At 43.5% G+C, this 12,039-nt stretch overlaps 1 protein-coding gene across 1 annotated transcript in view; it reads left to right on the top strand.

Moving 5' to 3' along the window:
- Positions 1–12,039, top strand: part of ATG2A (autophagy related 2A) — a 173,575-nt gene that overhangs the window by 130,870 nt on the left and 30,666 nt on the right. The window contains exon 28 of the mRNA XM_069738813.1: positions 2,306–2,476. Coding sequence (XP_069594914.1) covers positions 2,306–2,476 — 171 coding nt within the window. The remainder of the gene's footprint in view (positions 1–2,305; positions 2,477–12,039) is intronic.

Below are 12,039 nucleotides of genomic sequence, written 5' to 3'. Positions count from 1 at the left end.
GTCCACGCTGTCAGGCTCTACCGGCCCTTCTCCCTGCAAGTTGCGGTTGTGTTATCGCCCTGCGTGCCCCTCCCGTCACTTCCTGGATCACTTTGCCACCTTGGTTCCTCAGCTACTATCCTGTGACATCCCCATTGGTGATCCCTTCTTCCCATCTGAGACTCGCCTTTTAGCTCTAACTTTATCTCCCTCTTTCAGCCTTTCACAGCTTACTATCCTACGCATGAAGACAGGAATACGCTGGACCTGGTCTTTCTCCAGGCTCTGCTCAGTGTATGATTTTACAAACTCTCCTGCTCTCTGACCTAAGTCTTTTTTATTTCTCTGTTAAGAACTGTTAGGATGCACCCACTTACCACTCTTATAGAAATATACATAACATTAACACCCAGAAACTTATGAAGAACTTGCAGTCATCATTGACCCCAATATCCTCCCCTTCGTGACTGCACTGAAACATTATTTTGAAACATTGCAAAGTTCCCTGGAAGAGGCTGCACCTCCTACACATAGAACAACTTGGCACAGACGCCGAGAACGCTGGCACACGCTGCGAACTCGAGTCGTACAGCGGTGCTCCAGATGGACCGAATGTATGTGGAGAAAATCTAATTTTGCAGAAGACTTCATCCATTATAAGCTTATGCTTAAAAGACACAACTCTGCCCTTCACCTCTCTAAACAAACCTACTTCAACACCCTCATCACCTCCAACAATCCTAAACAACACTTTGGCACATTTCATTCTCTCCTCAATCCAAGAGTGCAGGTTCTGACCACTGAAAATAGCGCTGACAATCTGGTCAATTATTTCAAAGAAAAAATTGACCATACCCGACAGGAAATTTGCTCCCAAACTCCTAACGTTATGTATTATCCTCCCTCCTGCACTGCATCTAGCTCACTTTCTGTCTTTGAACCAGTCACGCAAGAAGAAGTGATCAGGCTACTTGCATCCTCTCACCCTACTACCTGCACCAGTGACCCTGTTCCCTCACATCTCTTCCAGTCCCTTTCCCTGTCACTACTAGCCTAACTAAAATATTGAATCTCGCTCTCATCTGGCATCTGTACCTCCTCACTTAAACACCCCAGCATACACCATTACTTAAAAAATAAACATCCCTCAACCAGATCTGTTCTGCTAACTACAGACCTGTCTATAATCATCCTTATGGGGCTGGAGAGGGCTGCGTTCATTTTTATTCGGCAGCCCCATAGGGAATGATTGAAGTGGCAGTCGCTCCATTCTATTGGGGATAAAAGTGCCTCACTCTGCCGATTTGTTCATGTCCCTGTGTTCGGACCCCACCAATCAATAAGATCGGTGATAACTTCATTTCACCAGAAACAACCCCTTTAAGGGCCGACTGAGTCCTGATTCACAAAACGGATGAGAAAAGGACATGCGCCGAGTCTCACAATTCGGACCCAAATTTATTTTTAAAACTGATCCGAGTATGGATCAATGAAACTATGGGTCCGCGTGCCTTCTGGGGAAAAAAGACCGCACAAGGACATGTAAAATGGTTGTGTGAATGCAGCCTTACAAGGATTCAGGAAAATCAATTTGCAAAGATTGAGATTCACTTTTACCAGACGTAAGAGAGTGGAAAAACTTTAGTTTTTTGTCTCTTTTGCAATTTGTAGAGAGAAATCGCCATTCGCATAATCTATACATTTAACTACCTTTAATGCTGGCAAATAAGTGCACATGGATAGGAACAGAGATGGAAATCCTCACAAAAGGCCACATTTATAAAAAAAAAAAAAAAGTGTATATTTTGCCAACAATTATACAAAAGGTTATGCCACATTTACTTTTCGACTTGTGTGCCAAATTTGTACCCGTACTATATATCAGAAATGTCATAAAATAAATGAACTATCAAATCTGCATCGTTTTCTACTTTTAGAAGAACACTATTGTATCCGCCTGCTGTGATCTGACGTTGGATCTTGGCGTAGGCTCTGCTGCATGCTCTGTATTTTATAAATGTGGCGCACACATGTGGGGATTTGCAGGCTCCGAAAACTTTTTAGAAATAAAGCTGTAGCTAAAGAAGTCACCTAAAATGTCATCCTTGTACTATTCACCGTTCTCTAATACCCTTAACCCCCTGGCACCATACATTTACTTGAAATGTCCGTCATACCATTGATGACAACCGTTCTCCAACAGCAGCTGCCAATATCGGAGACCTCTCTAGTCGTGGTCGTATAACCACTTAGATTCGACCATGAATAGTGACTGTGTACTATTCTGCTGCCATTGGCGTTCTACTCATTTTTCCTCTTCTTCCAGGCTCAGCCATTGTTTGAACTTCGATGCTCTAACAACGTCCTCCACATTCACACCTGTGCTGACTCCGGCGCCATGCTTGCCAACCTCACCCAGTATGTGATGAATAATGGAGACCTGCACTGCCCTCCAAAGCCCGAGCCGCCCACCGAGATTGCGGGGCAGAAATTACAGGTAACGGATCCTGAACAATGGCTTGTATGTAATCCCTTCTTTATCCCTTGTACAGATACACTTCACACAAGGAAGGGTTGTGGTTATGGGGTTGCTTATTTAGAATCGCTGATCATCCCAGCGGCCGGACCCCCCAGCGATCAGCAAGTTATCCCTTTTCTTCTTGTTGGGGGATAACTTGTTTTTATTGGAAACACCCCGTTAATTCTGAGTATTGGATTCAATTACCCTTTCTACAAACAGAGGCCTTTTCTGACTGAATATTTTTGGTATTGCGTAGAGGCTAGTGATGAGCGAATGCACTAGGATAAGGCATTATCCGATCATCCTTGTGTGCTAACCGAGTGTCTTCAGCATGGTAGAAAACTCCCCCATAGAATAGGTGATAATTTCATAATGCGTGGATGGCCAACCACTGAGACCTGCACCGGACGGGGAAATATTGTCCCCAAAGGGTAACTTTTCTCCCCGTGACAAAATTTGACTGGTAGATTGGACACCAAAACGCCACTCTGTTAATCACCCCTATCTGATCCATTCTTTACTATGGATTGGTAAATTTAATAATAATAGTAATTGGGATAACTTGTTTACACCGGACAGCCACTTTTAATTGCGTTCTGCTCACATCAAGTTGCGGCTTTTCATGGGAGTATTGGCTGATGTATACGTCCATCAAAAGGCTCTGACGTACGCCACAGTGTCCAAGGATTACCAGGCTAAAAAAATAGATAAATAACATGATATATAGGATTTTTTTACTAGCTGCCTCTGTATGGAAAAGCTTACACCTCTTCATTGACTTCTCCAGGCCGACACACGTTTGGCCTCCTTGAGTGATACTTGTGGAGTGAACCACAGGATTCCTTAATGTGCCATGTTTACTTATACTGTTCTTTTCTGTTAGCTTTTTTTCTGTGTTTGCTGGAGTTAGGGTACTGTCACACTATACGATTTACCAACGATCACGACCAGCGATACGACCTGGCCGTGATCGTTGGTAAGTCGTAGTGTGGTCGCTGGAGAGCTGTCACACAGACAGCTCTCCAGCGACCAACGATGCCGAGGTCCCCGGGTAACCAGGGTAAACATCGGGTTACTAAGCGCAGGACCGCGCTTAGTAACCCGTTGTTTACCCTGGTTACCAGTGTAACAAAAAACAAACACTACATACTTACATTCCGGTGTCTGTCCCTTGCCGTCTGCTTCCCGCACTCACTGACTGCCGGACATCACCGCTGTTCTCTGCTTTCACTTTACGGCCGGCAGTCAGTGAGTGCGGGAAGCAGACTGGCAAGGGACAGTATGTACTGTTTGTTTTTTTTTACATTTACGCTGGTAACCAGGGTAAACATCGGGTTACTAAGCGCGGTCCTGCGCTTAGTAACCCGATGTTTACCCTGGTTAAAAGCGAACGCATCGCTAGATCGGTGTCACACACACCGATCTAGCGATGACAGCGGGAGATCCAGCGACGAAAGAATGTTCCAAACGATCTGCTACGACGTACGATTCTCAGCAGGATCCCTGATCGCTGCTGCGTGTCAGACACAGCGATATCGTAACGATATCGCTGGAATGTCATGAATCGTACCGTCGTAGCGATCAAAATGGCACTGTGTGACGGTACCCTTACATGGTGCTCGGAGTGAGGTTGCTTACAGATGCTTTGATATGGAGACAGTATGTGCAGCCTTCCTACAGGCGAAAATACACAGAAGTTACAGGCACATATTACTACATTCATTATTATTTAGATATTCCAGAAGGCAAAGGCCCCGCTTTAAGGCCTCACTCAAACGTTAGTTTTTCTCGTACGTGGTCAATCCCTGTTGATCATGGATAGATTTTGTACCTATTATAAGCTGTAAGGGCTGGTCACATGTCCATGCTTTCTTACGACCGAGTGATCTGCAAAAATCATGGTAAACTTTTACGATAGTGATCTGCGTCTCGGATTTCTCTAACCAAGTTTATAGGTCCATGAAAGAATCGGACAGCAGTCAGATGCCATCCGTGTGCTGTCTACTTTTCACAGACCCTTTGGTCGAAACCTGAGAAATCTTTTCTTTTTTTTTTCTTTTCATCCTAGAAAAACTGATGGAATTTTGACCAAACCTCGATGGTAAATACTGACTCTGATTATGACACGGATCAAAAACACTGATTTTTGTTTTGCATACAGGAAAAATCACTGACGTGTGAATGAGCCCTTACAGTGCAAAAAAGGAGATGCTGCTGCCTTTTTTATACATATCTAATCCAGTCGCCATTATCGACCAGAGTTGTGGGAATAACGAGCGCCCCATGTGTTTTCTGCCGTGGTATCAGATAGTGTGCAATGTTTGGTTATTGTGCACAAAGACCATGTAAAAACATGCAATAAGTGAATGTTTTGCCTGCTTTTTAATACATAATAGTGATGTACTGTGATCATTTGCTGTTACATTCCTGTGTCTAACCTGTCTGCCACCTTCTGCAGTCTACAGACTTTTTTTTTACCCCCCCTTATTTTGGCACACAACAAGGCCTCATATGACCTTAGTTGATAAACAGCATCTTGACGGGCATCCAAGTTCAGAGGATACGCACTCCCAAATTCCGTACTATGATGTTTTGCGGCTTCAGCCTCCTGGATTCTGGCACCGGTCGTCTAAACACTTCCTTTCTAGCAATATCATTAATCCGAGTGTGGTAAACACGTTGACTTTTAAGGCCATTTTGAAATCGGGGAGCATTTTGTTTTCTCAAGGAAGACCAAGTGTGCTACCCATCTTGCTAGGATCTAAACCTGCTTCCATAGTTTGATGCCATTTTTGTTTTTTTGTAGGCACTTGAGCAATAAATTAATTCAATACAAACAAATGGCCCATCTCATCTCAATAAAGTTTTCAGATTTCTATTTTTGCTTTCTGTCCTTTTTTATGTTGGGTATGTTATGTGCTCAGCTCTCGGCGTCACTCCCATTGACAATGAATTGTGGCGGGAGCACTACTGCCCACGACTGCACAGTGGTGTAACTCACAGCCGATGGGTCCCCATGGCAAAATCTCCCAACAGGCCCCCAATTTTCAAGTCCTTTGTCTTCTTATATGGCCGAAGGGCCTCATTATGCACCAGTACCTGTGTGCAACTACAACCCCTGCACCCTCGTTTCTTCTCCTGACTGTACTCTTCTGTCAATCAAATGTTTTCCCAGCAGTATGACACAGTGGTCTAAAAATTATCACCTACCGAGTACATAGTTGATAATTTTTGAATACCCCTTTTAGGGCCTTCTCACGGGGTCACTATTATATATTAAAAAAATACTTTTTTTTTTTTTTACAGCAATTAAAGATCTTTGAGAATTCACTCATTTATCATTGATCAAGTCTTTTATGGTTACCGAAAAATTATTTGTCAGTGTGATGGGCCCCTCATGCCCCCCACTGGCATCTGTTATTGGTTAGCTGATGAGACAAGAGGAAAGATTGGCAATCTCCAAAGCGATCAGATTGAGGAGATTGTTGTTACATATATAGTGCCTTGCAAAAGTATTCGGCTCCCTGGAACTTTTCAACCTTTTCTCACATATCATGCTTCAAACATAAAGATACCAAATGTAAATTTTTGGTGAAGAATCAACAACAAGTGGAACACAATTGTGTAGTTGATTGACTTTTATTGGTTATTTTAAATTTTTGCGGAAATTCAAAAACTGAAAAGTGGGGCGTGCAATATTATTCGGCCCCTTTAACTTTATACTTTGTTGCGCCACCTTTTGCTGCGATTACAGCTGCCAGTCTCTGGGGTATGTCTCTATCAGTTTTGTGCATCTAGAGACTGAAATTCTTGCCCATTCTTCCTTGGCAAACAGCTCGAGCTCAGTGAGGTTTGATGGAGATCGTTTGTGAACAGCAGTTTTCAGCTCTTTCCACAGATTCTCGATTGGATTGAGGTCTGGACTTTGACTTGGCCATTCTAACACCTGGATACGTTTATTTGTGAACCATTCCATTGTAGATTTTGCTTTATGTTTGGGATCATTGTCTTGTTGGAAGACAAATCTCCGTCCCAGTCTCAGGTCTTTTGAAGACAACAGGTTTTCTTCAAGAATGGTCCTGTATTTGGCTCCATCCATCTTCCCATCAATTTTATCCATCTTACCTGTCCCTGCTGAAGAATAGCAGGCCTAAACCATAATGCTGCCATTACCATGTTTGACAGTGGGGATGGTATGTTCAGGATGATGAGCTGTGTTGTCTTTACGCCAAACATCGTTTGGAATTGTTATCAAAAAGTTCGATTTTGGTTTCATCTGACCAGAGCACCTTCTTCCACATGGTGTGTCTCCCAGGTGGCTTGTTGCAAACTTTAAACAACACTTTTTTATGGATATCTGTGAGAAATGGCTTTCTTCTTGCCACTCTTCCATAAAGGCCAGATTTGTTCAGTGTACGACTGATTGTTGTCCTATGGACAGACTGTCCCACCTCAGCTGTAGATCTCTACAGTTCATCCAGAGTGATCATGGGCCTCTTGGCTGCATCTCTGATCAGTCTTCTCCTTGTTTGAGATGAAAGTTTAGAGGGACGGCCGGGTCTTGGTAGATTTGCAGTGGTATGATGCTCCTTCCATTTCAATATGATCGCTTGCACAGCGCTGCTTGGGATGTTTAAAGTCTTGGAAATCATTTTGTATCCAAATCCGGCTTTAAACTTCTCCACAACAGTATCACGGACCTGCCTGTTGTGTTCCTTGGTCTTCATGATGCTCTCTGTGCTTCCACCAGAACCCTGAGACTATCACAGAGCAGGTGCATTCATACGGAGACTTGATTATACACAGGTGGATTATATTTATCATCATTAGGCATTTAGGACCACATTGGATCATTCAGAGATCCACAATGAACTTCTGGAGTGAGTTTGCTGCACTGAAAGTAAAGGGGCCGAATAATATTGCACGCCCCACTTTTCAGTTTTTGAATTTCCACAAAAATTTAGAATAACCAATAAATTTGTTCTACTTCACAATTGTGTTCCACTTGTTGTTGATTCTTCACCAAAATTTACATTTGGTATCTTTATGTTTGAAGCATGATATGTGAGAAAAGGTTGAAAAGTTCCAGGGGGCCGAATACTTTCGCAAGGCACTGTAAATACTTTCCAAATCTTAACCTCTTGTGAGATTGTGGAGATTGTGCAGTGGTTGTTGTCTCTATAAAGTTATCTTCATTGGTAAAAGGATCCTTAGATTGCTCCTGACCCCTTCCATTTTCAGCAGGCAAATAAGTTATCGTTCACATTCTAGGCCACATTTACACTGTCCTGTAATAATGTCCCCTGTCCTGTAATAATGTCCCCTGTCCTGTAATAATGTCCCTTATCCTGTAATGTCCCCTGTCCTGTAATAATGCCCCCTGTCCTGTAATGTACCCTGTCCTGTAATGTCCCCTGTCCTGTAATGTCCCCTGTCCTGTAATAATGTCCCCTGTCCTGTAATAATGTCCCCTGTCCTGTAATAATGTCCCTTATCCTGTAATGTCCCCTGTCCTGTAATAATGCCCCCTGTCCTGTAATGTCCCCTGTCCTGTAATGTCCCCTGTCCTGTAATGTCCCCTGTCCTGTAATAATGTCCCCTGTCCTGTAATAATGTCCCCTGTCCTGTAATAATGCCCCCTGTCCTGTAATGTCCCCTGTCCTGTAATGTCCCCTGTCCTGTAAAAATGTCCCCTGTCCTGTAAAAATGTCCCCTGTCCTGTAATAATGTCCCCTGTCCTGTAATAATGTCCCCTGTCCTGTAATAATGCCCCTGTCCTGTAATAATGCCGCCTGTCCTGTAATAATGCCCCCTGTCCTGTAATGTCCCCTGTCCTGTAAAAATGTCCCCTGTCCTGTAATAATGTCCCCTGTCCTGTAATAATGTCCCCTGTCCTGTAATAATGCCCCTGTCCTGTAATAATGCCCCCTGTCCTGTAATAATGCCCCCTGTCCTGTAATAATGCCCCCTGTCCTGTACTAATGTCCTAATGTCCTGTAGTAATGTCCTCTGTCCTGTAGTAATGTCCCGTATTACAGGAGGGATGTGGAAACCACAAGAGAAACGACCAACAAGAGTGACTATAATTGAATAAAAAAAACTCTTTATTAGATACAAATATAATACAAATACTATCACATAAATGAGACAGGAAGTAAGGAAATGGTCCAAGACACGACATAGGTGCTACCATATAAATACCAAAGCGTGTAGGCCAGACACTGGCTCCCTATATATTATATATAAATGATGTAAGTATAGGGATAAAACACCTATATAACAGGATGGCTAATAGGTATGTGATGTAAGGTCATTACACCACACTGATCACTATACCCTGGAACCTACAAATAGATGATGAGCGCCACCATCAGAACTGTACTACTGCACAAGACGTATACCATGTCCAAGGGACTAAGTAGCTTCAATCGTCCAGGGTAGAATCTAAAACAGGCTAATACAGCACTGAGTAAACTAAACTATTGAATAAATAAGCCATAACTGAAAACAACGCTTATCCAACCCACAGAAATAGCAACCAGGAAGGTACGAATGTACCCATATCACATCCAGCAAGCCGCATCATAGCGATCTCTATTACCTGGTCCTGGGCGGATAGCAGGTGTAGACCAAATGTGCGACCAACACGTCTATGATGCGGCTTGCTGGATGTGATATGGGTACATTCGTACCTTCCTGGTTGCTATTTCTGTGGGTTGGATAAGCGTTGTTTTCAGTTATGGCTTATTTATTCATTAGTTTAGTTCACTCAGTGCTGTATTAGCCTGTTTTAGATTCTACCCTGGACGATTGAAGCTACTTAGTCCCTTGGACATGGTATACGTCTTGTGCAGTAGTACAGTTCTGATGGTGGCGCTCATCATCTATTTGTAGGTTCCAGGGTATAGTGATCAGTGTGGTTTAACGACCTTACATCACATACCTATTAGCCATCCTGTTATATAGGTGTTTTATCCCTATACTTACATCATTTATATATAATATATAGGGAGCCAGTGTCTGGCCTACACGCTTCGGTATTTATATGGTAGCACCTATGTCGTGTCTTGGACCATTTCCTTACTTCCTGTCTCATTTATGTGATAGTATTTGTATTATATTTGTATCTAATAAAGAGTTTTTTTTATTCAATTATAGTCACTCTTGTTGGTCGTTTCTCTTGTGGTTTCCACATCCCTCCTGTATTATGCAGCTTCGACTAGTGTGATTTATGTCCGACAAGTAAGCAGCAGTGAGTGTTTGTAATCATCTCACTCACGGTATGTTGCTATTTAGGACCACCATTTGGATATTATAATGTCCCGTATTGTAATAATGTCTCCCGTCCTGTAATAATGTCCCCTGTCCTGTAGTAATGTCTCCTGTCCTGTACTAATGTCCTAATGTTTCCTGTCCTGTAGTAATGTCCCATCTTGTAATAATGTCTCCTGTCCTGTAATAATGTCTCCTGTCCTGTAGTAATGTCTCCTGTCCTGTAATAATGCCCCCTGTCCTGTAATAATGCCCCCTGTCCTGTACTAATGTCCTAATGTCTCCTGTCCTGTAGTAATGTCCCCTGTCCTGAAGTAATGTCCTCTGTCCTGTAGTAATGTCCCGTCTTGTAATAATGTCTCCCGTCCTGTAATAATGTCCCCTGTCCTGTAGTAATGTCTCCTGTCCTGTAGTAATGTCTCCTGTCCTGTAGTAATGTCTCCTGTCCTGTAGTAATGTCCCGTCCTGTAATAATGTCCCCTGTCCTGTAATAATGTCCCCTGTCCTGTAGTAATGTCCCCTGTGCTGTACCAATGTCTCCTGTCCTGTAATAATGTCCCCTGTCCTGTAGTAATGTCCCATCCTGTAATAATGTTCCCTGTCCTGTACTAATGTCCTAATGTATCCTGTCCTGTAGTAATGTACCTTGCCCTGTAGTAATGTCCCCTGTCCTGTAGTAATGTCCCCTGTCCTGTAATAATGTCCCCTGTCCTGTAATAATGTCCCCTGTCCTGTAGTAATGTCCCCTGTCCTGTAATAATGTCCCCTGTCCTGTAGTAATGTCCCCTGTGCTGTACCAATGTCTCCTGTCCTGTAATAATGTCCCCTGTCCTGTAGTAATGTCTCCTGTCCTGTAGTAATGTCCCATCCTGTAATAATGTCCCCTGTCCTGTACTAATGTCCTAATGTTTCCTGTCGTAATGTCCCCTGTCCTGTACTAATGTCTCCTGTCCTGTAATAATGCCCCCTGTCCTGTAATAATGCCCCCTGTCCTGTAGTAATGTCCCCTCTCCTGTAATAATGTCCCCTGTCCTGTAATAATGTCCCCTGTCCTGTAATAATGTCTCCTGTCCTGTAGTAATGTCCCCTCTCCTGTAGTAATGTTCCCTGTCCTGTAATAATGTCCCCTGTCCTGTAGTAATGTCCCCTGTCCTGTTATAATGCTTCTTGTCCTGTAATAATGTCCCCTGTCCTGTAATAATGTCCCCTGTCCTGTAATAATGTCCCCTGTCCTGTAATAATGTCCCCTGTCCTGTAGTAATGTCCCCTGTCCTGTTATAATGCTTCCTGTCCTGTAATAGTGCCCCGTCCTGTAATAATGCCCCCTGTCCTGTAATGTCCCCTGCCCTGTAATAATGTCCCCTGCCATGTAGTAATGTCCCCTGTCCTGTAGTAATGTCCCCTGTCCTGTAATAATGTCCCCTGTCCTGTAATAATGTCCCCTGTCCTGTAGTAATGTCCCCTGTCCTGTAATAATGTCCCCTGTCCTGTAGTAATGTCCCCTGTGCTGTAATAATGTCCCCTGTCCTGTAGTAATGTCTCCTGTCCTGTAGTAATGTCCCATCCTGTAATAATGTCCCCTGTCCTGTACTAATGTCCTAATGTTTCCTGTCGTAATGTCCCCTGTCCTGTAGTAATGTCCCCTGTCCTGTACTAATGTCTCCTGTCCTGTTGTAATGTCTCCTGTCTTGTAATAATGTCCCCTGTCCTGTAATAATGTCCCCTGTCCTGTAATAATGTCCTCTGTCCTTTAATGTCCCCTGTCCTGTAATGTCCCCTGTCCTGTAATAATGCCCCCTGTCCTCTAATAATGCCCCCTGTCCTATACTAATGTCCTAATGTCTCCTGTCCTGTAGTAATGTCCCCTGTCCTGTAATAATGCCCCCTGTCCTGTAGTAATGTCCCCTCTCCTGTAATAATGTCCCCTGTCCTGTAATAATGTCCCCTGTCCTGTAATAATGTCTCCTGTCCTGTAGTAATGGCCCCTCTCCTGTAGTAATGTCCCCTGTCCTGTTATAATGCTTCCTGTCCTGTAATAATGTCCCCTGTCCTGTAATAATGTCCCCTGTCCTGTAATAATGCCCCCTGTCCTGTAATGTCCCCTGCCCTGTAATAATGTCCCCTGCCATGTAGTAATGTCCCCTGTCCTGTAGTAATGTCCCCTGTCCTGTAATAATGTCCCCTGTCCTGTTATAATGCTTCCTGTCCTGTAATAATGTCCCCTGTCCTGTAATAATGTCCCCTGTCCTGTAATAATGCCCCCTGTC

This window comes from Ranitomeya imitator, chromosome 9 (genome assembly GCF_032444005.1).
Source record: "Ranitomeya imitator isolate aRanImi1 chromosome 9, aRanImi1.pri, whole genome shotgun sequence".
Lineage (NCBI taxonomy): Eukaryota > Metazoa > Chordata > Amphibia > Anura > Dendrobatidae > Ranitomeya > Ranitomeya imitator.
The sequence above is the reverse complement of the archived record's forward strand: the minus strand, read 5'-3'. Positions and strand labels throughout refer to the sequence as shown.